Source organism: Zalophus californianus, chromosome 2 (genome assembly GCF_009762305.2).
Source record: "Zalophus californianus isolate mZalCal1 chromosome 2, mZalCal1.pri.v2, whole genome shotgun sequence".
NCBI classification, from domain to species: domain Eukaryota; kingdom Metazoa; phylum Chordata; class Mammalia; order Carnivora; family Otariidae; genus Zalophus; species Zalophus californianus.
This window is the reverse complement of record NC_045596.1, coordinates 154879547-154900953: the sequence shown is the minus strand read 5'-3', so window position 1 is coordinate 154900953 and position 21407 is coordinate 154879547. Positions and strand designations below refer to the sequence as shown.

Genomic DNA, 21407 nt, shown 5'->3' with positions numbered 1-21407 from the left:
TATCGTTTATATGGTTTCTACTTTTGGAAATAAATGCCCCAAGTAAGTGTGTTGGGACATACATAATTCATGTATTGGGATATTTGTTCTTAATAATTTTGGCAGTTCACTTCATATGGGATGTTACTTTTCTTTTTATAAAGGGAAATGTTTAAAATAAAGGCAGAACTAGGATAAGGGAGCCCTACGTACTTATCACCCAGCTTCAGCAGTTCTCAGTTCATAGCCAGTTGTTTTTTTAGGTACTTCCGCTTCCCCTCCTCTGTATTGTTCGGAAACAAATCCCGTTTCAGTTCATTTATGGATTAAATCTTAATTACGTTTCACTTCTCCATTGATACCCACATGTGTCTTCCATGCAGGTTTACATATGCGCTCTGTGGTTTGAAATAAGCAAGGAAGGCAGTGTTTAACCAGATGAGCCTTTCTAGATAGTAAATTCTACAAAGGCTTAGTGGAGGGAGAGACCACTGGGAATTCCAGTGGTTGGGTCTCGGGTATGTGACTCTATGTAGTATTTTTCTGTAGACGGAAACAACCGTGTCACCCAAGTAGGTTTACCATGTAAATATTAAGTGCTTGATTAATAATACAAATTATTTTAAAGGGCTTCTGTCTTTTGTTGTTGTTACCGTTAATGAATACTAAATAAAATACAATTATTTGGGGCTGTGGTACTTTTTTGTGCTAAAAAATAGAGCCCATTTCGGAAGGATAAAACACGTATGGGAATTTTACAGACTGCTGTGCCTGGATGTGGTGGAATGGGAAAAGGACAGAAGGACTAAAACTGAAGCTATATCTGGAAAGCTTTATTGTTTAAAAAGAGAGAAAATAATCATGGGAGAATGTAAACATCTTTTAAAACTAAGTAATAATTTTATATTATTTGGTATAGTTGTCTCTGTGAGATTGAGCACAATAATACCTTCTCCCCTACATGTAACAGGCCTTTCCACTCAAATCCTGTAGGAGATTGATGGTGAATAGGACTAAACATACCACCTTTGATTGACCAAAAGTAATCTTACTTCTGTCTTTGTATCGGCTTTCCATGGTCGTCATAAACTGTCCAGTGTTTCCCAAATTGGTTTTACTTAAATAACTTCATAGTGCCCATCGTACAGCTTTAGTTCATTTAATGTTTCTTCTGGTTACTGTTCTTTCTCGTTCATCTCCTTTTGCCCTCTTTGAGTTCTCCTCAACTCTTCCACATTGCAGAAATGTCCACCTCCAACCTTGTTGACTGTGGGTCTTGAATATATGAGTAGTACAAAGTTCACTAGTAAATGCCTTGTGTTTTAACAGCTTGTTTATAAGAATCTTTAATAATAAAGCTGCATTCCCGCAAAGGAAACTTGGTGTAGCAAGCTCTTCCCCGTCCCAGTCTTCTTTTTATGGTGAAAGGAACACTGGGACTTTTGGACTTCTGAAACCCTCTTTACTTGTTAGTATTTTTTTTTAAGGTTTTATTTATTTGAGAGAGCGAGCGAACGTGCATGAGCAGGGGGGTGGGGCTGAAGGAGAGGGAGAAGCAGACTCCCTGCCAAGCAGGGAGCCTGACTCGGGGCCTGATCCCAGGACCCTGGCATCATGACCTGATTCACAGGCAGATGCTTAACCGACTGAGCCATCCAGGCACACTTTACTTGTTAGTATTGACAGTGTAGGGAAACACCATAGAGCAGTGGTTCTTAACCTTTTAGAAATGACACATTTCTTTGAAGAATCTAATAATCCCCATACATAGGAAAATATGTATATTTACATAATTTTGCATGCAGTTCTATGGAGTTTGATTATTGTCACATACCTCCAATAGGCTAAAATCTACAGCTAAAAAAGTCACTACTACAGAGCTTAAGAATTTTGATTCTTTTTTTATAAGATTTTATTTATTTGAGAGAGAGCATGAGAAGGAAGAGGGTCAGAGGGAGAAGCAGACCCCCAGCTGAGCAGGGAGCCTGATGTGGGACTTGATCCCGGGACTCCAGGATCATGACCTGAGCCGAAGGCAGTTGCTTAACCAGCTGAGCCATCCAGGCGCCCAGAATTTTGATTTTTTTAAAAAGTTTGTTATTCTTATTAAAATATTTTATTTCTGACCTGCCTTGTTCCCAAGCATTGCACAGAAATTGTATAGTACTTTTCTATCCTGTGTTTATGTGTTAAATTTTTTTAAACCTCTTTTTTTTTTTTAAAGATCTTATTAATTTTTAGCACACAGGCAGGGGGCAGGGGCAGAGGGAGAAGCAGGCTCCCCGCTGAGCAAGGAGCCTGATGTGGGACTCAGTCCCAGGACCCTGGGATCATGACCTGAGCCAAAGGCAGATGCTTAACCAACTGAGCCACCGAGGCGCCCAAATTTTTTTAACCTCTTAAGTGACAAATTTTATCACTTAGTGTGTTTTAAAGTGTAATATGTTTTAAAAATCTGTTTACCCAGTTTTTCATGATATAAAAAAATAATTTTCTTCCTAAAACACTATTAGGAACCATAAATTAATTACATCTTATTTGAAAATTTTGATAAGTACATTGTGATTTCTTTATCTGGATCTTCAGTAAGGATGATGAATTTGGACAGGCCATAAAGACAGTTATGGGGATTGGGGTAGGGGAAGCTTTTCATCCTTATTTTTAGATGATAATTACTCCCAAAATTAAGAGTTAGGCTTGACTCATTACATTTGGGGACAAGTAGAATATCCTAAAATATATGAATCTTTTTTACCTAGACATAGCACATAGAAAACATGATTTAACTGTAAGATAACTCTAAACAAGATTAACTAGGGTTTAGATAAAGTAATAGATTACAAGTTAGTAAAGTTAGCAATTTTTTTCTGCTTACACTTCATCCTTGCAAAGGGTATCCACAGGGTTGGCCAGCACCCCCTTCACCACCAGGCAGAGAGAGGTGGCAGAGCTAGAGGAGTCCCTAGAAAGGCTGACAGCATTTTAGAAAGTGCCTCTGTGCACTGCTTTTTAAAATCGTACCCATTGGCTTATGAAAGGACCATTAAGAATGCGATAGTTTTGTATGAATGCAATTTGAAGATTATAACAAAAGTATTAAATAAACATGCATGAGTCTCTAATGATTTAAGTAAACAAATAAGCAGGGAGTGGAGATGCTTCTTACAGAATTTCAAATATATGGATGGATGCTTCTCCTTTATAGGGACCGTAACTTAATTTTTCCTTTAAGTGTAGACTGGACTTTAGAGATTCAAAGACTAGGGTATGGCAAGGGGGAAATTAAAAACTGCAATGGAGAAACCTGGCAGAACTGCCTTAACCAAGTGAACAGAGCTCTCATCACCAGTGGAAAAGTCATGTTGATACCATGTATACCTTCACTTCACCTAGTATTCTTCCTAAAACCCAGTGATCCCAGTCTGATCATGAGAAAACAACAGACATACCCAGTCGAGACATTCTACAATACCTCACTGCTGCTTCTCAGAACTGTCAGGATGACGAAAACTAAGAAAAATCTGAGAAATTGTTAAAGTCAGAAGACTAGGGAAACTTGACAACTAAATACAGTGTTGTTTGGATCCTGGAACAGAAAGGGATGTTAGTAGAAAACCTGGTGGATTCTCAGTAAAGTCTGGAGTTTAGTTAGTAGTAATGTACAATGTTAATTTCTTAGTTTTAACAAATATTCCACAGTTGCATAAGATGTTGACATTAATTTACTCCAAAATAAGCGTTTATTTAAAAATTCTATTAAAAACATTTTAAAAATACTATTTAATATATTCTTGATAACCTAGGAATTTTGTCTTAAAGAACTTGGGGACATAGCTTTTAATTGGTCCAGACCCTGACCAACTTGACTTGAATCCCTAATACAACAGGGAAAGACAGATTTAAACAGAGGCATCCAGTCTTTGAAGGAATTTGTGGAGTCTTTGGTAGGATCTGCTAGGAAGTATGGGAGCAAGGGAGATAGATAATCCTTTATCATTTTTATTCTAAATAATAGGTTATATTAATAACTGTTCTTTTTAAAAATATTAAGTATGTGTTTGTATTTACAAAGGTACACACACACACACACACACACACACACACACACACACACACACACACACACACACACACACACACACACACACACACACACACACACACACACACACACACACACACACACACACACACACACACACACACACACACACACACACACACACACACACACACACACACACCCCTACCTTTCCCCCTGTCTAGAAAGGACTACGTGGCTCATCTGTCTTCGGGACCCTTTTGCCCAGGGTCCTGGGATCAAGCCCCATGTCAGTTTCTCTGCCTCTCCTTCTGCCTGCTTGCGCTCGCTCGCTCTCTGTCAGATAAATTAAAATCTTTTTAAAAAATGGTACTTTGAGTGCCATTAATGTATACATTTGTGATTTCTATGTATATGTGTTTTTATTCTTCAGGTAATGGGAAATTTGTTTTTTATTAAGTCACATAAGAGATTTTATTCTTGGGACCCTTGTAGGTGAAATACGAAATAGCTTGAATATGCCTTAAACTTCTATTAGTATTATTCTTTTTTTGAGGACTCTTTTCATTTTTCTCTCCAGATAAAACAATAAAATTATGGAAAATCAGTGAAAGGGACAAAAGACCAGAAGGGTATAACTTGAAAGAGGAAGATGGAAGGTATAGAGATCCTACTACAGTCACTACATTACGAGTAAGTACTTAAAATGATCGTAATTATGATAGTGTTCTGTATTCATATTAGATAGTCTAGATCCTGAGCAGAACTTTTGACTAGGATTAGCTACAATCTGCCCCCTCCCAACAATTTTATAACCAGATAGGACATTAAAAACTCCCATTTTAAATAACCATGTCCCACATAGAGGTCTCTCTCTCTGTGCCAGGGGCTGACCCAGGACCCAACGCAAGACTGTTTTATACAATGCCGCACTCTCTTTTGCCCTCATGGTTTGAATGTCAGCTCTTATAAGTATCAAGATTAATTTTCTTTGGAGATAAAAAAAAAAGTAGGTGGAAGTGGACCAGATATTCTAGTTGCAGCTAAGAAATACCAAGAATTAGATGCTCTGGGCTAATTTCCTTCTTAGCCAGTTCAAACCAGAAACATTTAGCTTTGCGAGTCTCCAGCAAAAGATTGGAACTAGAAAGCAAAACAAATTCTAATAGTATTGCTATCTTATAAAAGAAGGTAAATTAATCAAATAATTTATTTTTCTTCTCATTTAAACACTTTAAGGATCAACATCAGTTGCTTTATAAAGCTAAATCTGTGTAATATTATAGTGTTCCCTCAAAAACTAAGATAAAGAACTGAACCTTAAGTGCCGTTGTAAATAGTGAGCATTTTGTAATGACCGTTTTTCCTGTGTCTTATTGACAGGTGCCAGTCTTTAGGCCCATGGACCTAATGGTTGAGGCCAGTCCACGAAGAATATTTGCCAATGCTCATACATATCACATCAACTCAATTTCTATTAATAGTGATTATGAAACATATTTATCTGCAGACGATTTACGGATTAATCTTTGGCATCTGGAGATTACAGACAGGAGTTTTAGTATCCATTTGGTTTCTTTTTTTGGTGTTTGGTGAAGAAGGCATGTTGTGCCCATACAGATTTATTTTCCATCTCTCCTTCGTGTATTTTTATTTCTTCTCTTTGAAAGTATCTTCTTACTTTATACCACTTTTTCTTTGTGTTTAAGTGATTAAACAGTGGGGGAAGTTCTTTGGTAAAGAGCATAATGTATTGATTTAAAAATAGGATTCTTGGAATTTTAAGTACTATTATAGTAAGTTTAGTACCTAGTACTAAATACTTTGCTATACTACTACTATGTATATTAAGTACAACCTATACCATGAGTGTGTAGGTACAGTATGTACCTATAAACAGATTTTTTAATGGTTGAGTTTTTTATAAAACAAATTTGTGGAGTAGTATTTATTAAAAATGTAATTATAAAAATAGTAAGGTTGGCAAAAGAAATTCATACAAGTCATGGTGCATGGTGGTATAAAGTCAGTAGAAATATTCTCCAGATACACTTTCATTGTCTATATTATCCTTCTGAGATTTTTCTGTACATGTGCAAGTGTGTGATACACATACATGACAAACACAATATACCATATATATATAGTATATGTGTGTGTGTGTGTGTGTGTGTGTATATATATAAAAACGTGTATGTATAAACATCCTAGATTGTTTATAAATATATTTGTTTTAAGTATCTTTTTTTAAAGGTTTTGATAAATGTTTGCAGTTATTGCTGCTAGTGTTAATGTTGTATGTATTTTTAAATAGACATCATTTGAAAAATTAACACTACCGGGCGCCTGGGTGGCTCAGATGGTAAAGCGTCTGCCTTCGGCTCAGGTCATGATCCCAGGGTCCTGGGATCGAGTCCCGCATCGGGCTCCTTGCTCCGCAGGGAGTCTGCTTCTCCCTCTCCCTCTGCCTCTCCCCCTGCTTGTTCTCTCTCGGTCTCTCTCGCAAATGAATAAATAAAATCTTTAAAAAAAAAAAAGAAAGAAAAATTAACACTACCGTAATTCATATTCTACCCGTAGCATATAAAAGAGCCTGTTTCCCTCCACCATTACCAGTCTAGTTAGTGAAAAGTCCTATTTATCAACCATTTATATTTCTTTTTGTTCTTTTCTAGTTTTTTCATTGGATTTATATATATTCTTACTGGTTTGTTTTTAAGGCACCTTTTTTTATATTAAGTGAATCAGCTTTGTGGTGCAAATAGGTTCCCCTTTTTGCCCCCTTGAAGTTTTTTACCTTTGTTTTGTTTAGAATGTACACTAATAATATTCTGGGATTTGTATCATACTCAGAAAAAGAGGCCCATCTACAGTCTAACATGGTTTCTTCTAAGATTTTTTTTCCAATCATTAGCAGTTTTGATCCCTCTGGAATTTGTACTCCTATAAGGAGTAGAATGCAATTCGGAATTAATACTTGTGCTTAAGTTTATGAATGAATTTTATATTTGAGAAATATAAAATTATATTTGCCCTCTTTTCTAAGTGGAAATTCCTTAATAAAATGCTATCCAGATATTGTGGATATCAAACCTGCCAATATGGAAGAGCTAACAGAGGTGATTACGGCAGCAGAATTCCATCCAAACAGCTGCAACACGTTTGTATACAGCAGCAGTAAAGGAACTATTCGGTTATGTGACATGCGGGCCTCTGCCCTCTGTGATAGGCATTCTAAACGTAAGTGTATGGTCTTTTTTTCAAATGATAACATTTTCTGTTTTTCTGAAAACCAGCATCAGACGTGGTGACTACATTTGCATAGGTTTACAAGTCTGAAAATCTGTGTGCCCAGGGCCTCCTGTACCCTCCGGTAAGCTGTCTGACTCCACATGAGGCATTGTAGGTTATTCTACTGGAAGAACGTAAAAGGCTCTCTTGGGAGCATGTCTGTCGATGTCCCAGTGGATATATTTTTAAATGGAATGTTATTTTGGGGGAACTTGGGGCTGGGCTCTCCAGCTCTTTTTTTCAAGTAGAGTGGTTGTTTTTGTTTTTGTTTTTTTTTTTTTTCTACCCTCCTTCCCTCCCTTTTCTCCTTTCCTCCTGCTCTCTCTTTGTTGCTTTCTAGGAATACTTTTCTGCGAAGAGATTTCCTTGGTTTAAAAAAAAGTTCAAAAGCACTGGGTTAAAAAATTAAGGGGTTGCATGTTGTTGAGTGTTTTTAAAACTCATGAAAATTGGTACATGCCTGTTACCAAAACAGTTTTATCTGGCCACTAAAAAAAATAAAATCTGGTATAAATTTGGAGGGTGTGTTCCCTTGCGGTGACAGTACAGGCGAAGTCATGGACATATCTGCAGAACCTACAGACCTGGTGCACTTTGAAGTCCGAAGTCCTGGCTGTTCCTGGTTCTGCTAAATCAGCTCTAGGACCCTGGGAGTATATACTTTTGTATCTTCAATGTCAATGTTAAGTCATTCCCCTTAAGAAACTTTCAGGGGAGGTTATGTTCTTATAGTCAGATGTTTTTTCGGTTCTGCACTACTAGCCTGTCATCTGTAGCTTACTCTTAGGAGGTTTGTGAATGGTTGTCTCAGCAAGTGCTTTGTCCAAGCCAGAATATTACACAAATTGCCCTTTTTTTTTTTTTTTTTTTTGCTTGTTTTTAGTGTTTGAAGAACCTGAAGATCCCAGTAACAGGTCTTTTTTTTCTGAAATCATCTCCTCTATTTCTGATGTAAAATTCAGCCATAGTGGTCGATATATGATGACTAGAGACTATTTGTCAGTCAAAATTTGGGACTTAAATATGGAAAACAGGCCTGTGGAAACATACCAGGTATTTGCAGTTTTTTCTTTCAATTAGCATATACCCTATTTACTTCTAAGTCTTTATAGAGAAGGATTTTGTACTATGTGTTAATCCCAATACAGCATGGTTGACCCTTAGGCTTTTTCCTTCAGAGATCCATGAGTATGTTGCTTTTCCATATGTTAATTTTGTATGTACTTTTATAGGTTGTGTTGTCTATTCAGTTAAAGTGTGATTTTGCTACCAGTTTGGTTCATTATTGACAACTTTTTTCTGCACCGCTGTCTATATTTAAAGTGAGGAGGGAAGAGTACTGTAATAAGGTCTAGGTAGGGAAGAGGATTGGGAAGAATGGCCCGTCCTAGTGATGTCCTGGTTGGAGTATGCGCAGGAGTAGTTGAACTAGAGCTTAACTTTGGCGTGCCCATAGACTGGCATTTTGCCTTTTGGCTGATAACCGTTGTCTTAGGCTAAAGGAGAAGGGCTTGAAAGCCCAGTGGACGGCTTTAGGTGTTTGGCTGTCTATTGTAGGTTAGTTCTGGGTTCTCTTTTTGTCAGCCAGCCACTACCATTGATCCCCTATCCCTTTCTTCTGGAGAAGAGAATAAAGACATGCACAGCTGGGGACATGGTCGGGGGCAAGCAGAAACCTGGGGTAAGCCCTAGACTACAGTGTAGAAAACACTTAAACACTGTTTTTAAGAATACAGAATTTATAAATGGTACCTTCCTTATGTTGTGTGTATTCCATAAAATTAGAATGATGTTTCTCAAACCTTTTAATCCTCTTTGACAAACATAAACTACTTAAGACTCTTCCTTAATGGTATTTGAAAATTTAAAATAAATGCTGTGTTGAAACAAAAGTAAAGAGATATACACTGCTTTGTTTTCAAATTACATTTGTGTAACTTCAAGATTGTGATCTGTCTCCTGGTGTTTGTCACCACCACCACCACCCCTGGTTGCCATTGAGAATAATTGATTTGAATCCTAACTTCATACTCTTAAAATCGTTTGGTGAGAATCCCTTGTATGTGCATTCTAAAACTTGGCCAAATTGTTAATCATTTACTTAACTTGCAGTTTTTCTGCTTATGCTGAATTAGATTAGTGATTCAGAGTAGAGTCACATTTTATATTCAATATATGCAGATTCAACTGTTGAATTTAATATAAACATCTTGCTGAGCTGTGTGTGACTAAAGGGTATTTTGATCTTATTAATTTTTTGCCTCCTATCCTGACCCTACCTGAGTTACAGTTCCTCAGCGTTAACAAATTTGTAGTTAATGTTACATAGATGTGGCCTGAATCATTCCATTATACTTAAAAGTTAAAATGGATACTTAAAATGACTTTAGGTTGTTTCATAAAGAATAGAGAATTCTAAGCATTTAGAAGGTACCTACTCTTTTCTATCATTAATTCTTTTTTAAGGCTCTCTTTAAGTAACAACGGTTAGTAGATCAAGACAACCCCCGCCCCCCCGTCACAACGAAAGTTTTGGACCTTTCCTGCTTTGCAATTTAACGGTGTTAATATTGAAATGCATTATTTCTTAGAATACCTTTTAAATACCAGATTTATTTATTTTTTGGTTTATCCCCTTGTGAAATACTAGTGAATTCTACTTCAAAAAACAGGGACATTTTCATTAGATTTTGATACTCTGTGAGGAATATCAAGTGATACAATTTTTTCAGTGATGCGTACGTTGATTATATACAATTGATTTTTGAACAGCATAGTTTGAACAGTGTGGGTCCACTTTATACATGGATATTTTGTTCTATAAAAAGAATAGAGTACTGTAAATGTATTTTCCTTGTGATTTTCTGAGTAACATTTTCTTTCCTCTAGCCTACTTTATTATAGACTACAGTATATAATACATATTACATACACAAAATACACGATAACTTTATGTTATCGGTCAGGCTTCCCCAGACAACAGTAGACTATTAGTAGTTAAGTTTTGGGGAGTCAAAAGTTATATGTGGATTATTTTTTTGAGATATATTTATTTGAGAGAGAAAGGGCAAGAACATGAGCTGGAGGGGCAGAGGGAAAGGGGGAGAGAATCTGAAGCAGACTCCATTCTGAGCATGGAGCTTGACAATGGGGCTTGATCTCGTGACCCTGAAATCACAAACTTAGCCAAAACCAAGAGTGGGATGGTTTAACTGACTCTGCCACCCAGGGGCCCCTATATGCGCATCTGCAGGGGGATTAGCACCCCTGATCCTCGCTGCTCAAGGGTAAGTTAAAATTCCAAATCAGGGCACAGCCATGCTGTGCATAGCATAGGCACTTAAATGATAATGTAGGCTTCCATTATTTATGCTCAGAGAATGGTATTTAAAAAGGTAGTAGAACATAATATTGAGTATTTTTTATCAGCAATTAATGGACTGAAAAAACCAAGTGTTAACATATTCAACTATTGCTATGATAGTCTTTAATTATTCTCTATTTTTACCGTTTTCAAATGTATTTTAGTCTAAATATTTTAGTCCAGCTTATAAAGAGCTCATGTGTCATGCCCCAAAGGGTATTTTTCTTCGTAGGAAAATGTGTGTTCATAGAAGGGACCTCATTTGTTTGTGAAAAGGATAAAATGCCTTTATTGTTTGTTGCTAAGAGAGTTGAGTTTTAATAAGATTACAGAGTATTGTGTCTGTATATTCCTTTTTGAAAAAAGAACTGTTTAAATATTTTCCTAATATCAATTAGCAGATCCTTAGGTGTAAATAAGTATATTATAATAATATATTTATATTTAAAACCCAGGTTCATGAATACCTCAGAAGTAAACTTTGTTCACTGTATGAAAATGACTGCATATTTGACAAATTTGAATGTTGTTGGAATGGATCTGACAGGTAATTGATTTTAATTTGAACTTCTCATTCAAATGTGCCTTTTATTAGAGGAAAGAAATGTGCTATTTCACTTCTAGTATGATTGACATAAGTTACAAATCCTCACTTCATTCCCTGCCCCCGTTCGCTTGAAATAAATTAAATAATCTTGTAGTAGTAATAGCAGATAAAAATTAAACATTGTTTCACTAGTAACTGTGAAAATACACCAAAAAAATCTAGATATCTTAAGTTATGGTTTAAATATCTTTAAATATTTCCCTTTTTTGAACCAGATCAATGACATTTTTGACATGCCAACAATTAAAATGGTGAAATTTCAGTTCGGTGGTTCATCTATGAAACTTTTGAGAAATATTTAGGCAGTGGATATTTCATTTGGAATGTCAAACACCAGTTTTTCCAGATACCACATTAATATCTTATAGAAGTGGTAATTACCATATGTAATTTAACCTTAACCATATTACCATGAGTAATTAGGGTTTTATAATCCACAATTTTGCCATGGTATATGATTCGTTTTTACTATATGGTGAAAATGTGTACCGTTATTTCCAAGGACAAGTAAGTCTTAATCTTTCAGTTTTTCCTTATCAATATTTATTTACCATTTATTGTGTTCCAATAGAACAGAAAATAGAAGAAAACAATGTTGGAATTACTTAAACTTGCCTTCACGGTCATTAGAGGTACTTTTTATTTAACAGTTCAATCAGTGAAGCTTAATAACATTCAAGTATCATGGTGTTCTGTGTTAATAGAGGATGCTAGAACTCGGATCATTTATCTTTGGTGTGATTTTTAATATTAACTTTTTTCTGAATCTAACATGATACCCAGTAATAGGCTGGTCACAGTAAGCCTAGACTCAGAACAAGCAAGCTTTGCTTTTGAATGCCACTGCTTAACACTGAGGCATCAAGAAGGAAGAAGGAAAGGGAAGAAGAGAAAGGAGAAATTCGCAGACAGAAGATACTGATACACTAGGATCTGATGCACTGCTACACCAGCTCTTCCTCACATTGTTGAAACATATTGTTGGCAGTTTTAAGTTATGTTCCATTATCAAAAAGAAATTCTTAAATTTCCCTTACCGTTTGAAAACTTCTTTTAAAATAATTTCAAACTTGGAAAATTTGTAAGAGTGACAGTCTAAATAAGCCCTTACTCAGGTTCTCCTGTTACTGTTTGCTGTGTCAGTCTCTTCCTTTATATCTGTCTCTTTATAAAGACACAAATAGACACACATACTTTATTTGTTAACAAATTGGGAGTAAACTCCAAACATGGTGCCCCATTGCCCTTAAACTTTTTAATGAGCATTTCCTAAAAGACATGACAGGGCAGTCATCTAAAGCAGAACAGTTCCCGTTGGAGCCCGTTAAAATTTCACCAGCCCTCTCAGCCATGTCCTTGCTAGCAAAGAAGAAAATCCAATCGGATATCCAGTCCCAAAGTATATGTAACATTAGGTTGTCCTCTCTTGTTCTCCTCTAATCTGGAAAGGTAGTTCATGCTTTCCTTGTCTTCTGCGACTGGCATTTTTGAAAAACAGGCCAATGATTTCATAGGAGGTTTCTTAATTTGAGTGTTATCTAATGTTTCCTCACGATTTGATTCAGGTTATACATTTTGGGCAGGTACACCACAGAAATGCTGACCTACCAAAACCTTTTAAAACTTACAAATAGCCATAGACCTAGGTGTCTTAATTATTAAAACCTCAAAAATTCAAATAATACGGGGAGCCAATCCAAATTACATAAACCATTTTAAAAGAAATACAGTTTTATTACCCTCAGGCACATGCACCAATTTGAGTTTGATTAAAATGTTGTCAAGTGTCCTTTGGAGGAATTGACATTACTGAATAGATGGTAATCATTTGTATTTCATATATGACCTATATCTTTGATACTTGTAAATACTCATTTTCAAGTATTACTTTAAACAGTTCCTTGATATTCTATAATCTTACTTAAAATAATTATTTAAACCACGTGGGAAGAACATGGTAAGTAATAGTAGCACCAGACCCTTTCTAAATTAACAGTTTCAAACTTGTGAGGTTTTGCTTATTGGGTACTTAAAACTTAGCAAATGTTGAGCAGTGATGGATGGAAAGTTGAACTGACAGAGCTACCCTGGGTAGGGTTAAAAATGGCAACCCTTTAAACAGATACTATTAAAAATATTTGTACCCCCAAAAAGTGCTTAAAATGTATTTAATGTTACAGGTAGAATGATTTCCTGTTAAGAAAAAATTTATATCCTACTTTCTTAATATTCTCAGAAGGAGATTTTTTTTTAAATTTTATTTATTTGTCAGAGGAGGAGAGAGAGAGAAAGTACACACAAGCAGGGGAAGCTGCAGGCAGTGGGAGAAGCAGGCTCCCTGCTGAGCAGAGAGCCTGATGTGGGGCTTGATCCCAGGAGCCTGGGATCATGACCTGAGCCGAAGGCAGGCGCTTAACCGACTGCGCTTAACCGACTGAGCCACCCAGGCGTCCCAGAAGGAGATTTCTTATAGGCATTCATGAGATAGCATCCCAGCCAGACAACATCCTAGGAACAAATTCTATAGTTTATAATTTAAATCACAAAGTAAAGCATTGGTTTCTTCTGAACAGCTATTTACCGTGAATTTTGAAGGGTCTTAGAACCTGTGATCCCACAGTTTGTTGGTATTTCAAGAAGCTACCTACAGATTTGGTTAATCACAAAGCCTGTAGTTGCAAAAATAATAATCAGCAGAGGTTATTTTAGTACTACTACTAAGAAGCTATTCTTGAGAATACTTTCAACTTTGGTGATAGTTTTGGTAGTCATGAAAAGGAGACTAGAAATCTCCTCGTTACTAGAAATCCAAGTTAACTACCACTAACTAGTACCAGACTAGACTAGTTTATTTGAATAATTGGTCCCTGGGTTGGTGTCAGCAAGCCTCTCCCTAAATCCAGATCAGCTTGAAGTAGCTATTTCCCATGCGGTAATAGGCTAGGTTTCATCACTGAATCGTTTTGCTGGAAATTAACTTTTGTTCACTTATTTGACTGCGTCCTCTGTTTACTTTTGCAGTGTTGTCATGACCGGATCTTACAATAATTTCTTCAGAATGTTTGACAGGAACACAAAGCGAGACATAACCCTAGAAGCGTCACGGGAAAACAACAAACCTCGCACGGTTCTGAAGCCACGCAAAGTCTGTGCAAGTGGCAAGCGAAAGAAAGATGAAATAAGTGTTGACAGCCTAGACTTCAACAAGAAAATCCTTCATACAGCCTGGCACCCCAAGGAAAATATCATTGCTGTAGCTACTACAAACAATCTGTATATATTTCAAGACAAAGTGAATTAGGGTTGGCATTCCCAGCAGAAGAGCCCACTTCCTGCTTAGTTGAGATAGTTGAATCTAGCATTCGTACCTAAAAAAGAGAGAGGTCCATTGTGGCGCCCCTTTCCAGTGTTTGACAATGTGCCATTCGACAACACATTTTTTATAGCTACATGGAGAAATCTCTGTGGATTCATCACTGTGGTGTTCTCCATGTCTGCTAGCCATGTAGGTAAGGGTAGGGCACTTTTAATTTAAATGACTTCTTGCACCATCTTGCCTAATGGACTAGATTGGACTGTATCAACATTGATTTACTCCACTTTTTATGCCTTCCATTGTGATGACGTCAAACACAGTGAAAGCCTTCAGTCATGCTTATGGGATTTAATTGTGTATCCTCATTACTGTATCATTTGTGGGGTACACCCCTCCCCCTTTTTTAAATTAAATACAGCTCATTCTTACTGTGGCTTGTAGCATTCCTCCTCTTCTGGCCTCCTGGACTCTTCCCCTTCATCTCTTTTACCCTTGCCCCCTCCACCCAGTCTTGGTGGTGGTATATAAAAAAAGAACGAACGAAAGCACACAAAATGAGTCAGTTTGGGGTCAGTGGTAAAGGGGGTATATGTTGCGAACAAATGTTTTAATAACAGTTGGCTGTAATCACTCCTTGCCGTGTCTGGCACCGAAAATAAGGAAAAAAATACTACTACTGAATAAAAGTGACAAAGAATGGAGAATCTGGTTTTCTTTTTTCTTTTTAATCTACCTCTTCAAGCTAATATTTTGTGTCATACTTTTGGGCGCAGTGAAATGAAATGAGTTTCCATTGTTTAATTGGTGTTTTTGTTAATTATCTTTAACAAGTGTTCTTTTACATGGAGAAGGAGAGGTCTTGGTTCTGTATGAACGTGTTTTGAATATATGCTGGTATTACTAAGGATTTCACAATCTATAAATTGCTAGAGATTTTCTTTTTTTTTTACTGTGGTTATAAGAGTATTGGATACATTGTATCTACACTTAACTCATCTGTTAATGAAATTGTTGTAAATGGGAACCAAATTTGTAGAATTTCATTTTTAAAGTCTTTTTACAGTGCTTAATTTCATTTTTGCCTTACTAAAAGTCAAATACTTAAACTTTTTTAACAGGTTAAAACTTTTTTTGTCATTCAGTTATAAAACATAAAACTATCCTCAAGTGATTTACAGAGAGAAAATTGACCCTGCACTATTTTTTTTGTATTTTACTGCTTTCAAATCTGAATGAAATGTACTTTGCCATAGATGTTTTTCCTCTATTTTTGGTTTTCCAAAGTATTAATATTAAAGACAAACTTTAAAGGTACAGTGTTCAAAAAGTGCTTCGTGGACTCCCAATAGCTGCCTCAAATAAAAATTTTAGTAATCTGTATATGATTACATTTCCCTATCCAAAGATGAAGAGTACTCCTATTTTTAATAGGTAGAATGTACCTTTGTCAGTCTTGCAGAAGCTTTAATGGAGAAACAAATGGACTTTATTTTTAAAAATATAAATCGAGTAGGCATTTATATTATTAGAGAATGGTTAGTGTGTTTTGGCTGAGCAGTAATAGACAACCTTGAAGTTTCGAGGACTCTTGAGTGCTTCTTCTATGTCCACTACCTACTGTTCTATTCTCATCAATGAAAAATGATTAGACAATTGAACCGTAATTCCCTCTACACGTATACAAATATTATGTTCTTGTAAGTTTTTAGCACACAGGAGAAATTTTATGTAATAAAATTACTGTATCTTTTGGACTTAACAAATTTGAATTTGTATTTAAACACATATGTCTGATAATTCTTAAAGTAATGGCACTTTTACTAACTTATTTTGGGGGTCTTGGGTGCATTCTTAATTTGTGTTATTTATTCTTCACACTTGACTTGGATATCCTCCTGCCACAGTATCAAACACTGATACTCGTCTCTGATCAGGCAGTGTTCCAGATCTTTTTGGAAGATTGTTTCCCTAAAGTTTGGGTGTAGGTCTTGAGATAATACTGCCAAACAGCTCTTGGAAATTCTTTTGATTCAGCAGTAGCTGTAATGATTCTCACCCATGACACTAAGGGTTAGTTTTTTATGTTAAAGAGAAACATTGCTAAAATTAAAATGCCTCTATAAAGGAATGCTATTATAAATTGTAATGATATTCTCAAGTATCAATTTTTAATTTATTTGATGTAGCAAATTCTAAGCCCAGCCACTCATCTCATATGGTCATGGTTAATCTTTTTATTAATAAAAATTTTGCTTAGAATAAACTTAGTCTCGTCAAATTGCTTGTATTCTATTCTCTTGACACCTACATTCATACCCTATCCCTTCTGTCTTAACCTTTTTTTTTTTTAATTACAGTAGGAAAAAAAAAACTCATTCTGTTAATCTCCTTTGATCTTTATTTAGTGGCTGGGCAATAGTTATTTTATAAATCTCTATGTAACAAGTTTATATAACAACTAACTACTGGATATTAAGCTTTCTTCTGTGAAGCTCTTAGTCTTTCAGAATAAATTCATGCAGGGGTTTTTTCCTTTCAAATTGTGAGGGTCTTTTTTTATTTTAAGTGAGGATCTTTTTAAACCTTCAGTGTGAGGAGGATTCCGGTTACAGATATTCCTAAAGAAAATGAGAAATACGGAAAAAGGTTCTTTCGGTGTGTAACATTTATTTCAAGTAATAGGTTTTTAGTCTTGGAAAATTTATATGTGAAACCTAAACAGTACTGACATATTTTTAGTGGAATATAAATCTTTACCTTAGGGAACACTTGTTTCAGCATCTTTTTTTTTTTTTATCACATACATTCAAGTGGAGGTAGTACCTACCGTACACTTCTGGAAGAACAAAAGCCAAGAAAAGAGAAAAAAGGTGAATGCTAGGTAATCGAGAACCAAGCCTATTTAGTATTTGAGAGCACTATTATATGGGGTATCTTCTTTATTCTTGGTTGATAAGCTGTGTGTGTGTGTGTGTGTGTGTGTGTTAACCATGGCGTTTTTACACACCTCTCCCCCAAAACCTTAGAACCTGACCCTGCTTCATTTCGTAAAAATGCATATGAGGCCAAAACATTGTAACTCTTTAGTAGTAGTATCAAATGATTAGTGAATTTGCAAGGTCTTGGGATGTTCTCAACTGCTGAAGGTACTTTTTTAAGCATAATGATAAATTTTTTGTCTCCTTGACATTTTATTGCATAATATTAGCGCTGTGACTTACCTTTGTGTAAGCATTAAGAAATGGCCACCTTAAATAAAAACAAATGCCCACCTTATGGGATTAAAGTTAATACATATGAAAAGTTCCTCTTTAGCACAGAACCTATCATACTGAAGGCACTACAAGATTCCTCCAAAAGGAGAAACCTGGCAAACTGGCATAAAGGGGAAGGACAGTACTTGTTTCTTTTAATATTCTAGCTACAGTTACCCTCTAGTCTGTGAACAGCAACAAGTTATTTGAGGGCTTTCCCACTAGGGGGCAATGGTTAAGCCCTGAACAGGTATTTTTAAGAATACATCAACAGGAGAATTCTATGCCTGAACTGTAAGACCTTAATTATTAAAAACTAAGTTGGGAGCCAAATAAAGGGAAAGTCCAAAGCGTATTTGTGTCCAGATAAAACCAGTATTCAACATGAATACTAGGAGTGCTCAATTGAGGGCCCAGTGATAAGAGGGGGGATCTCTATGTCAGTTAACGATGTCTGTCATGGTCTTATCTTACTGGGGAAGCAACCAAAAGGAAATTAGAAAAGAGTTTTGAGCTGTCAATCATAGCCTACACAGTCTGCCCACCCTTTGCAAAACCCAATCCCTACGTGCCACGCTCGCTTTCTCTTTTACAAGGAAACTGGGAATTACATGTTCGTTTATGTCGAACTTTATGTGGAGTTAACTTTGGGACACCATTTCCTTTTACTGTATCTTGAATACATGTTTTTAAGGAAGTACAAAAAGGAAAAATACCCCACCCTCATCATGCAGAGAAAACATTGGTCTTTTCTTTTTCACAGAAAATGGAATCCTGTATAGTTCTATGTCCTATTTCTCCACTTAATGTATCTTGAGCAGTTTCCCAGATCAGAATACTCTAAGCAAGACTTCCCTGTCTGCATAGCCTCACATTGGTGGATGATCCACTCTTTATTTCATCAGTCCCTGTTGTGAGAGGTGATTTTTGTTTTCATTTTTGCAAATGGAAGTACCTTAGTGTAAGATTTTTAAGGATACATTCCTAGAAATATAGTTTCTGTATTAAAGGATATGGATATGTTTAAGATCTGATAGATCTTGTCAGATTTCCTTCCAAAACTAAGTTCCGTAACAACTACATGAGATTACCCATATCGTCACATTCTCACTAATGGACAAAAATCCTATGTTTTATCTTTAATTTGAAAAAGTCAAAAGTGGTAAACCAATTTGTGTTTTTGTATTTCTAGCCAGGTACTAATTTCTATAATCTTGATACAAGACATGTTCTGTAAATATTTTCTCCCAGTCTGAGCTTCTTTTCTTCTCTTGACAGAGCTCTTTGAAGAGCAGCAGTTCTTAATTTTCATAAAGTCCACTTGAGCAACTTTTTCTTTAATGGATTATGCTTTTGGTGTCCTATCTAAGAAACCTGCCTAACTTAAGGTGACAAAGATTTTTTTTATTTTTTAGGACTTAAGTAGTTTTCAATTTTTACATTTAGGTCTGGGATCCATTTGAGTTACTTTTTACATATTGTACATATAAAAATTATATATCCACCACAGATAGACCAAAGTTTTTCTTTGCACCTTTGTCGAAAATCAGCTGACACAGTGTTAGTCTATTTCTAAACTGTTCCATTAGTTTATATGTCTGTGCTTTCACCCATACTACATTGCCTTGGTTGCTATAGCTTCCCATAGCCAGTAAATCAACTTTGTTCTTTTTCAAAAAACGTTTTGCAATTTTGGTTCCTTTACTTTTCATTATGCATTTTAGAGTCAGCCTCTTGGCTTTGATGATAATTGCACTGAATGCATAGACCGGTTCAGGGAGAGTGGACATTTTGGTATTTGTCCTCCAATCCATGAATGCAGCATATTGCTCTGTTTTATGTGGGTCGTGGATTTCTTTTATCAGTATTTTTAGCATACAGATCTTGCACATATATTGTTCCTAGTTCGTGTTTTTTGTGTGTATACGTACAAAATTTTCAATTTCTAATTGTTCATTGTGAATATCTAGAAATACAATTGATTTTTGTATATTGACCTTGTATCCTGATAACTTACCAAATCCACTTATGTAGATTTTTAGAAGTTTTCTATTCAATCATGTTGTCTGCAGCTTATTTATAATAAATGTTTTCTTTCTTTACAATCTTTCTAATTTTCCTTTCAAATGCCTTTTGTTTCTTTTCCTTGCCCTGCTGGACTGGTTAGACGTTTCAGGTGATGGTGAAAGCAGTGGTGAGGTCAGACATATCCTTGCCTTGTCACCAGTCCTGGGAGGTGAGCATTCAGTCTTCCACCATTAAGTAGGTTAATTGGAGGATTTTTGTAAATGGCCTTTTTTAGGCTGAAGAAATTCCCTTTTATTCCTGATTTTCTGAGACTTGTTAATCATGAATGGATATTGGGTTTCCTCCCATGTTTTTTCTGCATCTATTGAAACGATCATGTCTTTTTTTTTCTTCATAATGTTGGTGTGTGAATCATATTCATTTTCCTTTGTAGGACCAGCCTTGAATTTCCAGAATATTGTTTAGATTCCTTTGCTAGTATTTTGTTGAGTATTTTTGCATCAATGTTCACAAGGGATACTGATCTGTAGTTTCCTTTCCTTTTAATAGCATTGTCTGGTCAGTGTAATTTTGCCCTCATCAAATGAGTTATGGAAGAATGTGGGTAGAATTCATATAATTTCTTCCTCAAATGTTGGATAGTATTCACCAATAATGCCATTTGGGCCTCGTTATTGGAAGATTTTTATCTGAACTCAGTTCTTTAAATGGAATTATGCAGACCACTTTTTGAGTTTTGGCAGTTTGACTTTCAAGGAAATTGTCCATTTCATCTAAGTTATAAAATTTATGAGCATAGTTATTCATAACATTCTGTTTTGTCTTATTCTGCTCAGGCTACTATAACAAAATACCACAGACTGTGTTTTTTCTTACTTTCTTTTCCTCCCCCTACCCCTTCTCCTCCTCCCTCTTCTCAAACTGTCTCTCCCTCCCCTTCTCCTTCTTGTTCTTCTTCTTCTGTATTCCAACCAAAGAGTTTATTTCATTTATGGATAGAAAGTCCTTCCCTTCATTTATGGATAGAAATTCCTTCCCTTCATTTATGGTTAGAAAATGAGAAAAAGTTCTTTAATCATTTTTTACACTTAATGCTTTTTATTATGATTCATTGTATTTCTTCACTGCATTTTCATTTCTACTAATGATGACATATGAGAGCTATTAATTTCACTATATTTTAAATTTAGCCATTAACTAGAACATTTAGTAATTCTGCTTTGTATGTCAGTTGATACTTTGGTGTTTTGTGTAATTATGTTGTCTACACATAATTTCATTTATTTTCCAGTATTGAATCTCCTATTTCCAAATCTCTGACTTTTCTGCTTTAATAGCAGTGCCTTTCAAAGTAATGCACATAAAAAACAGATACGAAGTTGTTTGTTTTACTCACGACTGCATGGGGAATATTTTTGGTGTTTGTTGTTAAGTATAATGTGAGCTGTTGCTTGAGGTACTCTTTATCACGTTAAGAAGAAAAATCTCCCTGGTTCTATTTTCACTAAGATTTTTTTTTCCTTTTA

The 21407-nt window shown here is 35.7% G+C and overlaps 1 protein-coding gene across 3 annotated transcripts in view; it reads left to right on the top strand.

Moving 5' to 3' along the window:
- The window catches only part of PPP2R2A (protein phosphatase 2 regulatory subunit Balpha), an 83474-nt gene extending 68171 nt beyond the window's left edge, over positions 1-15303 (top strand). For all 3 annotated transcript variants that reach the window (XM_027598422.1, XM_027598419.1, XM_027598423.1), the window contains 6 exons: positions 4602-4714; positions 5405-5582; positions 7097-7261; positions 8196-8365; positions 11132-11223; positions 14305-15303. In XM_027598422.1, coding sequence (XP_027454223.1) covers positions 4602-4714; positions 5405-5582; positions 7097-7261; positions 8196-8365; positions 11132-11223; positions 14305-14584 — 998 coding nt within the window. In that variant the 3' untranslated portion in view covers positions 14585-15303. The remainder of the gene's footprint in view (positions 1-4601; positions 4715-5404; positions 5583-7096; positions 7262-8195; positions 8366-11131; positions 11224-14304) is intronic.
- Positions 15304-21407: the final 6104 nt, after the last annotated feature.